Below are 17772 nucleotides of genomic sequence, written 5' to 3' on the forward strand. Positions count from 1 at the left end.
ATAATTCCTGTGCTGACGTCAATATAAAGATTATGGTAAGTACAATGTTGTAATAGACCATTTAATCTAACCTAAAAGACCCACTTTTGTTGATGTCTTTTGGAGAAAACGCTGCGGTGAAGTTTGTTGCACCGCTTCTTGTACAGCGCTTTGGAAGTCGACAGTGGTAGACTAAAATTTTGACGTCAACAAGTGATGTATATCATTCCAAGTTGAATTCATACAGTTTTTTTGTTTATATTGTTAGGTGCTGGTAATCGTTGACAGGACAAAGAATTCAGTAGTCAATGAGGATATGCGTGATAATGGTCTGACAACTAAAGAAACTGAATATCGTGCGAGGTAGAAAGCGGATCCTAGGCTACGACGCTCAACATCTGAAGAAGAACACCAGGAAAGAGACTCGCAATTTAAATAAATAATATCTATGATTGTTGTAAAAACATGTCAATGAAATCTGACACTTTAAAGTATTACACTTGAAATCAAGAACGCATCCGGTATGTTTACGCAAGGATCGATATTGACACATAGTTGTTGGCGTAAAATATAACAGCTTTTAGCTAACTTAGTCCATTAAAAACTTGGTCATATTGATCCGCTATTTCGAAATAAATAGATTACGTGCAAGTACACACACAATATGTTGGATGTTTATCTGTATATGTATTTGTTATAAAACATAGTATCGTTGAGTTAGTATTCCATAACACAAGTCTCGAACTTACTTTGGGGCTAGCTCAATCTGTGTGATTTGTCCTAATATATTTATTTAATATCACTACATAGTCGCTTCTCACTGTCTTTCACTATTTATGTTTTATCTTTAAAACGACGCAACGGATTTTGATGCGGGTTTTTGTAATGCATAGTGTGATTCCCGAGGAAGGTTTAGGTGTATTATTTATTATGGTTTTACGTGAGAGAAGCCGGGACGGGCCGCTAGATATAAATATTAGATAAATAAGGAATTAATTTAATTTTGATAATAACCTTTATCGACACATAACAGGAAAACATCGTGAGATAATCCAAGTGAACAACCAAAGAAAATTATGCCATAGACAACCTTACTAGACAAGACCTTCACACACATTTTTATATTATACTATAGTAACTCAAAAGTTACAAACTACTGAGACTTCGAAACGACCGCTGTTGAGAAGAAAAAGAAAAAAGTGTTGGTCCCTATCATGCCAGAAGGGCTTACCATTATTGTTTCTTACACATATTTTTTCTAATAGATCAAAAAACATGGTCAAAAAGAGAATCAAGCTGACCAGTTGCTCCTAGATAATGGATTTTATTAGAAATTTATTATAGTTTTCTGATAGACTTTTTCCCGTATCAGGCAGAAGCGAGCGGCAAAGCCATGTTTTTTTGTTCAGTTTATCCATATGAAAAGGCAAAGGAATCTAAGCCCACACAGCCACGCGGCATAGCCACACATTTGTTACCTGTAATTTTATTGTTGCAAATTGCAATAAAAACAATCGCAATAAATAGATTGTGTCTAATTCAGCGCATTTTAACGTGCCTTCAAACGCGCTCGTAAGATCAAGACATAAAGCGAATAGAAAAAAAAAAGTTGAAACACTTCAAGTGTTTACTTTTTAAAACAAAGTGCCTCCGACGAGTATCGGCTGTATCGTGGGAAAATCTATGAATAACATTAGCTAGGTAGGTACTTATTTCGCGCGTGTTAAGGAAAACTCAAAATTAAAAATATCCCAAAAATATTCGCTGTTATGTAATGGCACGTGGGTTTAAATAATAATGGTATGGATATGGTATGGATCTAATTTGCATAAGTGGAAAATACCTATATTGTAGAAGCGACATAAATTGTTTGGTGTAAAAACCTTAGTACAAATTAGTGTGTTGATTGATAGAATGTCGTCAAGTTTATGTATAGTGATTTCCTCTGTATATAGATTCATTATTCATTAGCTTTTGTCTGCGGCTTCCTTCGCGTTTATTTCGTTCGTCTGCTTATAATTATTATTGACAATTTTTCGGGTTCAAAGAAACGTGTCGCGATTAAAACCTATTACAGACAAATAGCCAAAAATTCTAAAAGGAAAAATTTTCTTTAATATCCCCTTTAATATCCTATGTAGATTCTGAGGTCACTTAAAGTTTTATTATATGTATAAGTAGATTACAAACATACACTTGTAAAAGCGGTGATCGAAAGGCCCATAGGTTCGAATCCTACTCAAACCACCATGAGTTTGTATACTACCAATCTGACTCAGTAGTTCTTACAGTTTTTTCTTACAGTTTACCAACCTTTACCAATACTAACCAGTACTAACCTTTGACCAATTATTAGGGACAAATTCAAATCATTTATTCAGAAATTAGACCTTCATAGGCAATTTTTAAATTAAATAGTAATTATTCACAAGTTACAAACTACTTGCATTTCGGAATGACCACTGCTGAGAAAAAATGCCGAAAGAATCTCATTTGAACAGTGGTTTGAACAGCGTTGGTTACTATTATTGTTTCTTAATTTTTTTTTCTTATAATATATCAAAGTACATGTAATGTCTTATAGTCAAACAGGTTATGATTGTGATCCGAGTGCTGACTCAAAATGTGCTAAAAACCCTTACCTGACGACACGATCCGTCCTGGCCTACATGATACGGTCTAGCTACAGCACTGTAGTCCAACTTATTCCTGACAGGCGCCCTCGTGATTACTACAGTTTGTAGCTTCTTCTTCTTCTGCCCATCATCGTCTAGTTTCAAATCCCTTAAGTCATTTGCAATGTCTCTCTTGTCATCGGCAAAACCGCTGTCTTCTGAAGATTGCGAATCTACTCTCTCACTTCTTCTCTCATCATCAATGATTTCACGTGTGAACTGGGCCGATTCGTCTATGCTATCCTTGTCTGAATCATCAACAATCACTTTAACAAATTCGTTTATTTCTTTGTCAGCTTCAGTTGTTTTAACTGATAGTGTTCTAAGATTCTCAATGACGTCTTGCACGCTGACTGTGAGCTTTGGTTCTTCGCTAGTTTCAACGTGTTTCTCCTTCTTCTTGTCTTTCTTGAACAAGCCTTTGATATCTTTGAATATCTTTGTTATTTTCTTCTTGTCTTCCGCCATTGGTGTCTGTGGATTCGATGAGTAGACTTTAGCACTGCCCATTTTAGGTTATGTTAAATCTTCTTGAAGTACTTTTGCATTCTGAAACAAAGAAATAAAATAAATTAGCATTTTCAAGGCTGCGATGTAGTCGAACTCCACGACGAACTATCATTTCACGCAAAAATAGTTTTCGCATATTATTTTTTACCACCGATGTGACTATACAATGCTTGCAATGACTAAGAGTAGACTGTTGCTTAAAATGAAGCCTAATTTAATATTTGAAAGAATTTACTTATTGATTTACCTTGTTATTCATAAAAAAGTATACTTAAAAACTAAAGTATCCTATATCACTCTCGCACTTTACAATATTTGGCATTGACAGAACGAGACAAAACGTATTTAGCCTTAAAGTTATGGCTTTACCTTTCTCATGAAAGATTTAGGTAATAAAAGAGAGAGTTATGCTAAAATTCTGATGGAAATACGTAGTTTCATGATAAAACGCATAACGTTGGCGCGTTAATTTAAAAAAAAAACTGTTCGAAGGGTTTCTTTGAAAGGAGTAGTGTCTTTCACCTTTGTCCAGCTGTGGAGCGATAGATTTAATAAACAAAACTAACATCAACATTTGTTACTTGACGGTCTTTGGAGAAAAGGCTGCGGTGAAGCATGTCGCGCAGATTCTTCTTTACCTGCGCTTTGGAAGTCGATTTTAAATAATTTATGACGTCAACCAGTGATGTATATCGTCAAGTTAAATATAGTTTTTTTTAAATTTCAATTCGAAAACGTTTTTGTGTCAATCAAAAGCGTCACGCAAGCGGGAAGCGGCCATTGATAACAACATATGGAAATACTAAATTATACACGAAGTATATACACGGGCTTATAAACAGCAGTTTGGCTGGTTTGGCTGAACTGCTATTATGCGCTAATGGACTTTTGAGTAACAATAATATAAATAAAGTTGAAATATAGCCAAACGTGTTTGAGGTTTGCAGCTCTTGGTTCTGTCTACCCCGTAAGGTATAAAGACGTGATAATGAAGTAGTTGTAGGGATGAAATAAATAACTCCTACTTATATTTATTTCTCTCACTTATTCTCCTGTACTCGTTTCATCCTCGGCTGTGACGCCTGAAGTTAAGGGCCTGCGTAAAAAAGCGGTGGTGGTGTAATGGTTATGATGCTCGCCTGTGGATTTAAAGGTCTCAGGTTCGAATCCTACTCGTACCACATGAGCTTGTATACCAATCTGTTTTCATCGACCACCACATGCTTCCGGTGAAGGAAAATATCGTGAGGAAACCTGCACACTGGTTGTTTATTAACTTGTGTATGAAATGGAGAAGGCAATAGCAAACCACTCCATTAATAGTGCCAAGAAAGTTGTGTGTGTTTAATTCCACGTAATGACCACGACCCTCAGTCATGAGGACATCGACTATGAAGATAGCCGTCAAAGTTTTTTCTTGGTCTTTGGTATGTTCTAAATCTATGGTAATGTTTGTGTCTATGGTGAAAGATCTGAATTCGCCTTGGGATTTACCGAGTGTCAAAATAGACTTAACAGTTAAAGTGGACCAGGAAAAAATATACTTCGGTTATTATATAAACGATTCAACCTTGCGTTGACTGCATGTTTCTTGGCTATCGACATTCGTGTTACTAGTTGTCACTTTCTCATCTCATCAGAGCTGTGACGTCCTGAAGCCCAGTGTTTGCATATGAACTATTAAATTTTGTTGTATTGGCTATGATTTTACAAGCCGCCTGCCTCACGTCAAACGCTTTGGGAATGCTATTTTAGACTATCAAGTATATGTGCCCCTTAGTCGCATTATACGACATCTATGAGATGATATATGGAGTAGAGCGTCGTATCCTTGGGCGGGACCACACGTCATATACGTGTTACTAATTGTATTGTACCTAAACTATTTTCTGGCCGCGACTTCGTCTGAGTGAAATTAATATTATAGTTAAATGTGAAAGTGCTTTTTTTCATGTTTAAGTAATGTCTTTGTTTTTTTGTGTGGAGATTATTTGGAAGTTGGAGAGCGATATATACTATTTTCAGACGTTAGTGCTCCCGAAATAGAATCCAACCTATTCGAAAAACTAAAATATTTTTCGCAAATGTTTATTTTATGCAAATTGTCACATTTTGGCAAAAGTCCATAATAAACAATTTTGATTTGAATTGAGTTTTCCTAGAAGCCCAACCGTAGCCGCTCAGCCCACAGTTTGTATAGGATATGTTTATTGCACGGGAAAAGCATGCGAGCAATATTGTTAGATATTGCTGGCAACACTTGACTCACTCCGCGTAACAAGAAAAGTGAAAATTTGATGCAGTTTTGTAAATATTGTATATGGCGGCCATATTGCCATTTTAGTCTGCGACTTAGCCAGCTTTTATTTTGTTTATTATAACTTATTGTCAATATCTCGGGGTCTAAGCAATGTATAGCGACGAAACCGGATTTTAATTTAGGCCATACATATGTATGTATAGATGTCCGTCATATTGGCGTGGATTCTTGGAGCCCTAGAGGTTCGCGAAGCAAATACTTGTGAAAAAAGTCAATAATGAGATTTGAAGTCAATACGTACACTCTACGGCACACAAAGCAATCCAAAAATCATTATTAGTTTGTCGTTATTGCCGTAAGATGGCGTAGGTCGATTTGCAGGATGGCTCGACGTTGGTACGGTCGACTGTACCGTCGACTCAATATATCTAATCACCCGATAAATAATCTAAAGATATATGAATTGATGATGTCATTATCAATTTGTTGCTTCGATAAGTGCCGTAGTTCTTTGTTTTGCAAACTTTTATTAACTTGCAGTGTACCTATGTAAGTATATGTATTATGTACGAGTGTGGTATGTGCGTTGAATGACAATATAAGCTTGTGTCAAAAATTTTATAACTTATTCATTAGTATGATAACAAAGTCGCGGGGCTTCGATTATCTGAGAATTTCGAGATTTTGGATAGCCTATTAGTCTTCCATAAGAATGTAGGTAGCTATAGGTATCATTAGACATAAAGATTTTTATCAAATCGCATCATTAGAACCAAGTTAATGCGTTCATATAAGTAGGTACTTTATTATATTAGTAATAGCTATGTTCGTTAGATATCATTGATGCTTGACCTTCTTAAAACAATAATACGACATGGTAGTAAAACCCGGACTGATTTGACGTGGTAGAAATGATAATGATGCAAACAAACACATCAAAATTCAGCAAAATAAATCCATAGATAAAGCTGGCAAATGCATTATAGGCGGGAAGTATATTTGTCAAACTCTATGCTAGTCAGCACGGTCGTATAATTTAAACTAGACTGGCCGGAAAGACGTTCGAAAATTGAAACAAAGTTCAAAATCGAAGCATCGCGCGCTGTCAGAATTTATAATTTTACTCTTCATTTATGTAGGTACTTACTTAATCGAATATTTATCACAGTGAGTACTTAGTACATACAATTACTTATCAGAAGGATTTTAATCGATAAGTAATCGATCTATTTTTGTTCTCTGTGGATAGTCCCTCAAGGCAGGATGCGTTGCAATTGCGAATATAGGTACAAAGTAGCCATCTTGGATAAATGCCAGAGTTCGCGCGCGATGCGCGATGTTGTGAGGTTATTTAGTTATCTGTTGTTGTTTTCTCGGAAGCGTGTTGTTTAAATTGTTGCGTTAAAATAGATTATTGCATAGCATGCTAAATTTTACCAATACGGTCAAACCTTTAGAGAAATCTCAGTATGAGAGATCTTAAAACCGTCATAGTACCAACCTACTCACTGGTTAGATGTTTTAGTTGGATCTTCCGGATGTTACCCATTAGGTAAGGTTTCCAACTGGTGTTAGTGCCAACTTTCAAATAATTGATCTTCCCTGTTATTAATAAAAAAGTTAAAGATTAGGTACTTTAAGCTAAAGTATGTTTTGTCTCTTTCTGTCAATGTCAAATTCCTATTATAATGTATAAGTGCAATAGTATCTAGTGTCAATCGGGTCTTATTTAAAGGGCCACACGGTAGACGAATCCCGAAGAGAGATTGAAGACAAATAAGAATCAAAGTTTTTAAAGCAGGTGACATACAGTATTAAAATAATACATCTGTCTCTGTCGCTCTCATTTCGAATGTATCGGTTCGTCCTGCTGTCACACGGACCAAGGTATATTTGACAAACTTTAAACAGCTTTTATTTCAATTGTATCTGAGACCGATAACTTGTTTTAAGTCACTAAGTTCTTGTTTCACACACGTTTAGCGTAATACATTATGTAAAAAGTGAAATGTTGGCTCATTTACAATCGAAATTATCATCATCGCGACCACAAAATGTCGTCTGCTGTCGTACCATGAAAAAATATTAAAATACACTTAACACGTCATTGCGTTCACGCGTTCTCTCTTTTTTACACGATGCGTACACGATGTGTTAAAAAGAGACAACATGTTGACGTTAGTAACGTGCTACGTGTTTATATGTTCTGTGGTAAGTGTTCGGACATTATAGCTTACACCATTGATCTGTCTGTTGAAAATCCTTCCATATTATAGAAAGGAGGCAGAAGAGTTTATCGCGTTCATACAAACAGACGCTGCCTGTCGCATCTGTCTGTATGAACGCGATAAACTCCAAAACTACCAGACAGATTGTTGTAGGTACTTACGGGTTTCACTGTGTATTTATGTTTTGGTTTTGTATTACCCGAGCGAAGCCAGAACAGGACGCTATTTGCTTATAAGTGGAAAACATTATGTAATTAACCCACAAAATATATACCTTTCTGTAAGTGATAATAATGCTAAAATTTACGTGTTAGCTGGAAACTGCGAAGTCGGCTGTCAATCAATATTCTTTATTTACGTTACAAAATTCCAGAACGTATCGTGTACAACTGTATACTGTCACTAGCGGCCGGTCCTGGCTAAAACATAATCTATATACTATTGTTATAAAGAGGTAAGCGTTTGTGAGTTTGTATGTTTGAGGCGGGTAATCTACGCGAAAATACCGAACCGATTTCAAAAATTCTTTCACCATTAGAAAGGTACATTATCCAAGATTGCTATGGGCGATATTTAATCACAAAATTTCCGCGAAGCGAAGCCCCGGGCAACGTAGTCCGTGTGAATTTCACGCGGTGGGAACAGTTTTTTTCTGGAATTAAATGAAATGCGCTTTCCCACCGCGTGAAAGAAATTATTATATTATTGGGTATCCAAATAATATATATATGTCCTTCTCCGTACTTCAAACTAGATTTGCGTAAAATTTCAAGAAATTTGGTTGTGCAGATAAAGCGTGAAGAGGTAACAAACTTCAGGATATAGTAATATTTTTTTAATTTTCATGCTACATTTTCTCAATGAAACTTTATTCTTCATTTTGTTCAACATAACCTAAATTATAATAACAAAACCTGTATTGTATTTGTTTGAATAATAAAATGGCCCGCGTGTTAGCAAAAACGTATTTATAGCCTTATCGGCATAATACAGGAAAATATACAATTATTATTTTGCTATGTGTTAGAAAATGGCTGCCGTTTTAATGAAAATGGATGTTTAAATAATCTTGCAACTAGGTATTATTATTCGAACGACCCATTTAAAGAATTCAAACAACGAATTTCGGGATAAAAAGTACCCTGTGTATTACTTATTTCAGGTTATATTACCAAATTTCATGACAATTGGTCCAGTAGATTTTGCGTGAAAGAGTAACAAACCACACCACATCACCACAAACTTTCGCATTTATTATATTAATAGGATGACATAACATACTTTAGCTTGAAGTACGCTAACTTTTTGTGAAAAACAGGATTAGATCAGCAGCATCGTATACACAATGTAAGTCTGACGAATAATATGCTTTTAAAATGGTGGCTCCGTCGCAGATACGACATGGTTAGTCAGTTAGATTTTATTTGTTATTCATTTTTATAGGTAGCAATTTCCCTCATCCCTAAACATTTTCTTAGCCGTATATTTAAAAAAAGAACATTTTTCTTCTGTTTAGTCTATGGTCTAATAAACAGAGTGTGAAGCAAATATAGCTTTCTAAAAATATCCTCGTAACATTCACTTCATTTCATAGCCTCAGGTAAATAAAGTACCTTTGCAGATATACTGTCGCTCTACATACAATTCTGGACTTTATTCTGTGTTCGTAAGGTGTATATGTTCCTTGCTTAAAATTTACAAAATCGTTGTTTATAATATACAAAACATGGAAATTTGAGTTTACAATGTATTGACAAAAAGGTCTAATTTCGATTAAACGCAGAAAAGTCGTTGATATTCGTAAATGGAATCACGACGTCACTCAATTTGCACATGTCATGGCGCTTCGTGTACAGCACAGCAGCAAGTTTTTTTTATTTTTAAATAAGTAAACACCAGTTACACACACAATGCCAGTACCAAATTGTTTGAACTACTGTTATTTGAATATGGTGTTTGGAAAGATGCATTACTGCTATAAACATATATAATCTGCCAAACAAAAAACCTTGTGTAGGTACAATAAAGTTGAATAAATAAATAAAAGACGCAGCGACCATTTTGGAAACTACCAAGCACGCGAATAGACCTGATGATAAGTGGTTACCGCAGCCTATGGGCCGCTTTCAACACCACGTCACACGCACTCTGCCCAAGAAATTTATCAGTACAATGTGATTGTACCTCTCAATCTTCAAATCGGAACACAACAACACATGAACAGCTGACCGTCTGTACGGAAGTTTGTGCTTTATTTCCCCTTCTTAAAAAAAAACAAATGATCCAGGTAGTCGATGTTCCAAGTTGTGCTCATTGTTAAAAGATGGTGCACAAAGACAGATCTACCTTCTAGTTTGCAGATAAAGGAACTTATGAATATAGTGAACCTCTTTTTACTATATGTAAGTTATTACTTACAATATAAAAATACAGTTTGTATAATATGTTGTCCGCAGCTTCGCCCGCTTAAATTTTCCACGGGAACAGTTATTGTTCCGGGATTTAAAGTACCTTATGTCCTTCTCCATACCATAAACTTAATCTATGAAACTTTTCAAGAAGATTGGTTGTTTAGATAGAGGGTGAAGAGGTAACAAACAAAGAATGACGGCGGTCGAAAGTTCGAAACGCTCTGAGAAACAGCTGAATACAGTGTAATGGAACATAACAGTAAGTTTATCACAATTCTAACCATAATTCGGACCTCTTATCTAGCACGACATTAACCCCAATTGACTCACGCGCAGTTCCTAGTGCATAATTACTAAACATCACTATTTACACACCCCGACTTCGCTCACGAAGTAACAGGACCTAAAGATATTTCGTCTGAATATGGTAAAAGAACAAAAACCTTAATGGCAAAATGAGAAAATACAAAATGAGAAATATACTTAAAAAATCAAATACTAACTTAATAATCAACACGCCAAGTTAATTTAAACCAGAAAATGTTTCTTAAAATTATTTCATAAAATTAGGTGAAATGAAATAAACACACATACTCAGCCCGAAAACAAGTTTGAAAATCGAAGGAACGTAAAAAGAAGTAAAGTTCTACTCTATGGGTTGGATACAGGGATACAGGCAATCATGGATTTAGTAAGTACTTCGCACAACGGAGCACCTACTAATTCCATGCAGGCAATGTATACGTTTGTAAAGAACGTTATGTGCTAATGGAATTTCGCTAAAAATAATTTTATCTGAATCCATTTGATTTTTCTTATGTTATGTTGTATTTAAGATACTGTCTTGTTTCAGGCGGTCTTTTCAAAGAATTTAGAAGTCTATTTTTAAAATGCATACTGTCATTTTACCTAATTCGTGTATGTGTAATGTTATTTGCACAAGTGATAAAAATATATAATGTGAAGTTTTAAAGTGGGTTTTTGGTTTTGAGCGACCAAACCTGTTGTATTATTGAGGAAAATTCTGTTGGTTTCCATTGTGTTTATCCCTGTATGGTAAACATGCAATTTATATAGCCCAAAATACCAATACTAGATGTTGCCCGGGGCTTTGCTCCCGTGGGAATTTTGAGATAAAATACAGCCTATAGCAATCTTGATAATGTACCTTTCTAATGGTAAAATAATTTTGATATCGGTTCGGTAGTTTCGGAGAATACCCGCCTCAAACATACAAACTCACAAACACTTACCTCTTTATAATAATAGTATAAATAACATAGAAAAGTGCTTGGATTAAGATTTTTTCACGCCTGCCCAATGCCCAAAAAAAATAATAGTTTATAGACAGTGAAATAAAACGAAGTAACTTAAAAATTGAAGTCAATCTTGATGATTTTCTTTCTAGAGCGCTAATTTGTAAAAGAAAAGAAGTTCGAACTTTAAAATTGGTCTTTTGATTTTCGAACAACCATTGACGTTCTAATTTAAAACTGTACTGCGTTCCAAATACAACAATATTCGCGCCAGAATTTAAATGCTTTTTTTGCACGAGATTCCTCATCTTAGCCTTGGCGCCAATTTGTATTTATGCCACCGCTCTAAGGGGAGTTGGTATTATATAATCGTTTAAACTGGTCTGATGATAGAAGGAAGTAGGTCCCTCAGTCTTGTACAAATAGTTAGTGTCACATGTTATCTAAATTACATGTTGTTAATAAAAGTTAGATGGCGTCATTAAAATCGTGTTATTTAGTCATTGACTTAGTTTTTCCGCTGAAACAAGTACCTAAGCTAGATTTCGTATAAAGTCATTTATTTTCGAAATGTCAAAACCATTCAATTTTTTCTATTTGTACGCCACCATAGGCAGAATGATTGGAACTAAATTCGTAAATTAAGACTATTTGTACCCATTCAATGCAAATAAAGACATTATTCTTCTTCTTCAATAATTTATATAACAAGACAAAACTAAGCAATGTTTAGCAAGCTTAGTTTTATCTCACAAGTCAGTTAAAGATCATGTGAAGACCTCTATTTGCATACAACTAGTTGAAATTTTACACACACATCATCATCAGTTGTGTAGTTTTTATCAAGCAAGGTTGATCAATATATGCAGTGCGACTTTACATAAATCCTACCATTAAGTCGATACGCAGTGAGACGCAGCGAACCAATCACAATGCGCCATTGTGACGCAACAGCAACACACCGCAATGTGATTGGTTCGCAGCGTCTCACTGCGAATCGATTCGATAGCGAGATGTGAAATGCAAACCCGTACTTGAAGATGGAGTTGGAGTGAGGAAAATTGTGAAAATTTTGAAAGTCATTTCTTCACATTCATGTTCATCCGTTGGGATGAGAGCGTCGCTGCTGTTGAAAAAATTATTTCATTTATGTTTATTCCTCTGAAGTATTTCATTCAACTTTATTAGTCAAAATGTTCAATTTATTAATTTTCTTCCTGTCTTGATTGGTTTTTTTTAAAACTTTTGTGTTGGAATATTAAATTCGTTTTTTTTTATACAGCACTGGATCTTATGAAGCCCTTCATACTGGTTTAGGTGTTGTAAGAGACGGGCATAAAAGAACTTACATTACGTGACTGTTATTATAATAATGCGAAAGTTAGTGTGTGTATGTATGTCATTCAATAATGCTTCAACCGCAAAGTTTGCGCATGTCATTATCTCTATCGGCGAAGAATTCGACGTACATCGCTGGTGTCCTTGTGTTGATTCAATGCTCACGTACCTATAGCAGCCAGTAATATACGCTGATTCTTGACTTGAGGCTAGCCTTTATATTAGATAGAACATATGTTTCTGTAGATGTTTGTGGGAGGCGACTAAAAATAAAATTCTTAAAAGCAACAACAGCATTCCCAAAGAGGGTTGACGTAAAGCCGGTTTGTAACACCATAGCCGAGTTATCAAACATTTTCACGTTTATTTTCAAGCAGGCCCTGGGTTTTAAGGGTCGCAGTCGAGAATGTAACCAGGTATATGCTCAGAGAGAACGTACGACTTAGCTCGCCATACAACACACAACACAACAAAAATAAGGGGGCTCGTCTGTGGTATTTTTATTCTGTGCCTCTATTTTGTTATCTTCAGCTTATCGCCAGTGCACGCATCAGTTTTGCCACTAGTGTTATAGTTTAAATAAAGATTCGCGGTTCTAGTTGTTATGAAATACAAATTGAACGTGTTATCAAAAAAAGAAGATAAGTGGGTGACGTGCTTGTGCGTCATCTAAGGTGGAGTTTAAGATTAAGATGCCCTTGTCCGCATCGGAAGGATAAATATGTTTTTTTTTTTTATCTCCGGATAGAACTCAGTTTTCGATTTTTAAATGATTGAAAACAAAAGTAAAATGAATTCTTTTTTGTCTCTGGAGGGAGACAAAAAAGTACATAACATTGTTTGGAAATGGAACACGGTTTACGATTTTAGCGGCGGTAATAAACGAAATCGAGAGGAAAAAATATTTTGCACAAAATAAAACAATTTATTTTCCTTTATTATTCTTATCGCATTATTAAACAAGAATTAATTGCTGATAATTATACGTTATAAAGGTGCAATTGATTTTACAAATTTATATCGCAATCGATTATAAAACAATATCTAGTTGGTATACAAGTGACGACACGTTAATATAATAAGCTGTAGATATGTACTAGTGGATTTATTATTAGATAATTATAACACAAATTGTGATTAAATGTGTGAGATGCATTTACTTCTAAACAGTAACATTCTATTTACGGATTACTGATGTTTGATGCATTACGTCTACTCAACAATATAAACGTGTATGTTGAGGTCAAAGACAAGACAAAGAAAACAATAGACCAGTTAATGTTGCCAAATGTGGTAGCTCTCCAAATACAAGACGATGGCGATTTAGGATAACTTTTTTATTTAAATTAATGTAATATTCATACTTAATTTTAGGTTATAATTTAGTTGAAGTAAAATTGTATATTTTTAAGTAGTTTAAGTTTAGTTATTTACATATATATTTTTGTCAATTAACAAAAGATAATAGGAAGTAATTTATTGACCTGAAAAAACGCCTAAATGCTTTGGACATTGATATAGAGTAATTCCATACAATTTGCCGGAACAAGATCTCATACAAAGCACTGGAAACACGATAAAGATGTATTAGTGCACTGTCTCGTTTTATCAACTGATAAATAGTCGTATTCGACCATGAACATGTCGGTCACTATCACTAACACTGACAGCGATTTTCTTGGCCATGTTTGCATGTTTCTCATCTTCATGTCATACACTAGATGATAAATTATTAGTTAGCGTGCAGGTTTTCTCACGATGTTTTCCTTACCTGAAGTGGTGGTCTATGAAAACTATACACGTATCAGCTTACGGTTCACAGATCGCTCTTTACCATTGGACGCTCCTAGATAAAAGAAATATTTCTAATTCCTCTTTCTGGTATGAGCGAAACGAAGACGTGGCGATGTCTATTGTTTTTTCTGTCTACATTTGAGAATGTTGAGATGAATAGCACATAATTCAAATCATTTATTCAGAAATTAGACCTTCACAGGCACTTTTTCTCGTCAATATTTATAGTTATTTCTCACAAGCTACAAACTACTGGCATTTCGGAACGACCACTGCTGAGAAGAAATGCCGAAAGAAACTCATTTGAACAGTGTTGGTCCCTATCATGCCAGATCGGCTTACCATTATTGTTTCTTACAATGTTTTTTTTTTCTTTCTAATAATATATAAAAGTACATAATGCACATAGTCAAAAGGTATATAAAAACAGGTTATGATTGTGATCCGAGTGCTGATTATAATATATATATATATATATATCGATGTGACATAATAAGTTGTGTCGTCTTGTTTTAGAGGCCACTGCACACTGTACACGTTCTTTTCGTATGGAACTGTGGATACTTAATACAAAAAAGAGCATCGGTGTGCATCGGTCTTTATCGTATAGTTATTTTCATTAAGACAGATAACAGAGGCACTGACGCGAAATGTCCATTTGGCTCATCGCAAATGTGCACTTGTTAAATGTAAATAGACTTTTAAAATCATTAAAATTTAGCTTACTTCTTCAGTTCTTATTCGCGATTTTTTGAATTCGTTTCTTAGTATATCGATAAAATGAGATGTACCTACATCTCATTTTGTGCACATGCTCATTACGCGACACATCATAGACAATCTGAGCATTATTACCTTCTACAGTAGGAAAATAAAATATTTACCTAGATTATATTCTGTTCGTATCCTAATTGATAAAGAACACGCGTGGCATGCATGATTGCATACTTGCAAATCTATGACCTTGAGTCTGGCCCGGTATAAATATCAACAGGGATCCGTGCGTCCTGCTCTCTCACGCGCCACCACATATCTGCACTTAATTATCTGTTGCCTCTGTCTCGTTTCTCACATGGTATATGTTGCTGATTCGCTGTTGTTATTGTATTAAGTGTACAGATTATTTATACGAAGCTTTGGCTGTATCTCGATTAATTTCTTTGCATCAATATTATGGCCAACCAGGAAAAAGGATTTAAGGAAATAAGGATGTTTTCTTATTGTTTGCTTTGTTTGTGAGAAATTGAATATAATTTTTAATGAAAAAATAACTTGATGATGGCAAAAGTAAATGGGTTAGTAACAGAACAGACATTTGAACTCATGCGGAAAAATTATTTTACTGTAAGACCTATCCGTTTTTTCTTCATTTATCTAAACAATCTTCACAGTACGTAGGTACCTTACCTACTTATTTTTGAATTTTGTTAAATATAACTCAAATGTACAGTCTACAGCACATCAAACTACCCAAATTAATTGCAAACTCGCCGCTATTACCGAGCCATAGAGGTGAGACTTGAAGAAAAAGTGTAGTTATCATATTAGGCATTGAAGATTTCAATTCAAAATGTTATCTAAATAATCCCAATATTATGACTATCCTATAACATTCCTTCCTATGAAATCATTGTAGGTGTTAAACCATTTTAAATGACTAATATGTAACATAATAAAAGTAAACAACCCAAGTAGTTTACTTAATTACAACCTACCTACTTGCTGCCTATATATAAACTCTAGACAGTCCGTCTATAAAGAGTTTCTCTCTATTATGGCTGAGCTTTGCGATGGCTTACCCATGGTTCAATTTGTGAATAGGTGCAGACAGGGGAACTGGTCCACTTGATTCTGATATATTTTGTTTGGTTTAAACATGACTTATATACCTATGTATATATTTTTTTTATCAGCACTTGATCCAATCACTTATGTATGTATAATGTATATACCTATCACATTCTATTCAAACCGATATGTTTCAAAGTAAAACATTTATTAATCACAAAAGTAATTTCCTAAAAAGTCTATTTTAATTTATAATTCTGTAAGTAAATTCATAAAAATCTGTTGAGGTTTCAGTTTAACAGATGTAGACAGTTTTTTAACATTATTAATTTGTTGCTAAAAGAGAAAAATAATTATATACCTACCTTAAATAGATAATGAATGTAATGTAATCTTACATCAGAAAATTACCTTAGCGCGCAGATAAAATAGGAAATATTTACTTAGTGTTTGATGTAAATTGCAACTAGATAATCTTAGTACATTCCTGAGAAAAAGGGTCTTGACCGGCTGGTCAATGAGGTGGAATGGACAAGAGCTCTTTTTAAGAGACAAAACCTTAAAAAAATTTGAAAATTCATAGGTACAGCAAAGTACATAACCAAACTATATATAAATATATATTTTTGTAACATAAGCATTATTTATTTCATATAATAATATTGTCTGTATGTGTTTGAGTTGAGCCACTCCGACAAAAATGTACAGACAGACAATATCAATGTGTTTGCCTACATCATGTAGGTACTTACCTACTACGAATATACATAACTGTCTGGATTTTCCAACTTGGTAGGAATAAATTATGAAGCAACAAGCCAATCTATACCCATTTACCAGGCCACAGATCACATTTCTCGTTGTATTCAATAGTGACAGTCGACGAATTAAAAAAGGAACACCATGCAAGTTCGAATGTAACTTTTTTCTGTACTAAATGGCAAAGTAGATGGGTGCGGGGATAAAAACTGCTTAGCAAAGATTTTTACTTACAGTACTTATAAAGTGGATAAAAAGTGCGAAGGTTGATATAGGCCACTCACCTCAGTCTGACGAACATAGTGGGATTACAGAATGAGCAAAAAATCCAATGTTTTTTTTCTCACAGATATATAACACTTTCACCGCATCCAAGTTAATAACACTTAGTCACTATTGATAACACATAACAATCCGAAAATATGTTGTCAATAGTTAATGCACACAGTTCCAAGAAATTCGTTGTTTGCGAAATTTAGGTTTTCGCAAAACGCGTTACGTCAAGCCACAAATAAAAGTGCGCTTGAGTGGATCAGGATCACAGAATGGAACGGCAGGTAGCGTAGCGACTGACAGTGACAGTTCGATGCCAGTGTAGCCAGATATTGTTTGAAAATGTTCTCAAAATTTAAATTAATTCAATCCTATAATATTTGTGAGATGATAATAATTGTTATGAATTTAAAAAAGGTATAATCTTTCCAACCTTTGGCATAGTTGGCAATCAATCTGATCTGAACATTTGGGTGATATATTACGTATTCAAAAATCTTG

General features: G+C 34.7%; 1 protein-coding gene across 1 annotated transcript in view; it reads right to left on the reverse strand.

Annotated features, from left to right (window-relative positions):
- Positions 1-17527, reverse strand: part of LOC128682087 (uncharacterized) — a 29234-nt gene extending 11707 nt beyond the window's left edge. Inside the window, exons 1-2 of the mRNA XM_053766578.2 lie at positions 17283-17527; positions 2622-3203 (exon numbers count right to left, since the gene is read on the reverse strand). Coding sequence (XP_053622553.1) covers positions 2622-3164 — 543 coding nt within the window. The 5' untranslated portion in view covers positions 3165-3203; positions 17283-17527. The remainder of the gene's footprint in view (positions 1-2621; positions 3204-17282) is intronic.
- Between the last annotated feature and the right edge of the window lie 245 nt (positions 17528-17772).

This window comes from Plodia interpunctella, chromosome 29 (assembly GCF_027563975.2).
Source record: "Plodia interpunctella isolate USDA-ARS_2022_Savannah chromosome 29, ilPloInte3.2, whole genome shotgun sequence".
NCBI lineage: Eukaryota > Metazoa > Arthropoda > Insecta > Lepidoptera > Pyralidae > Plodia > Plodia interpunctella.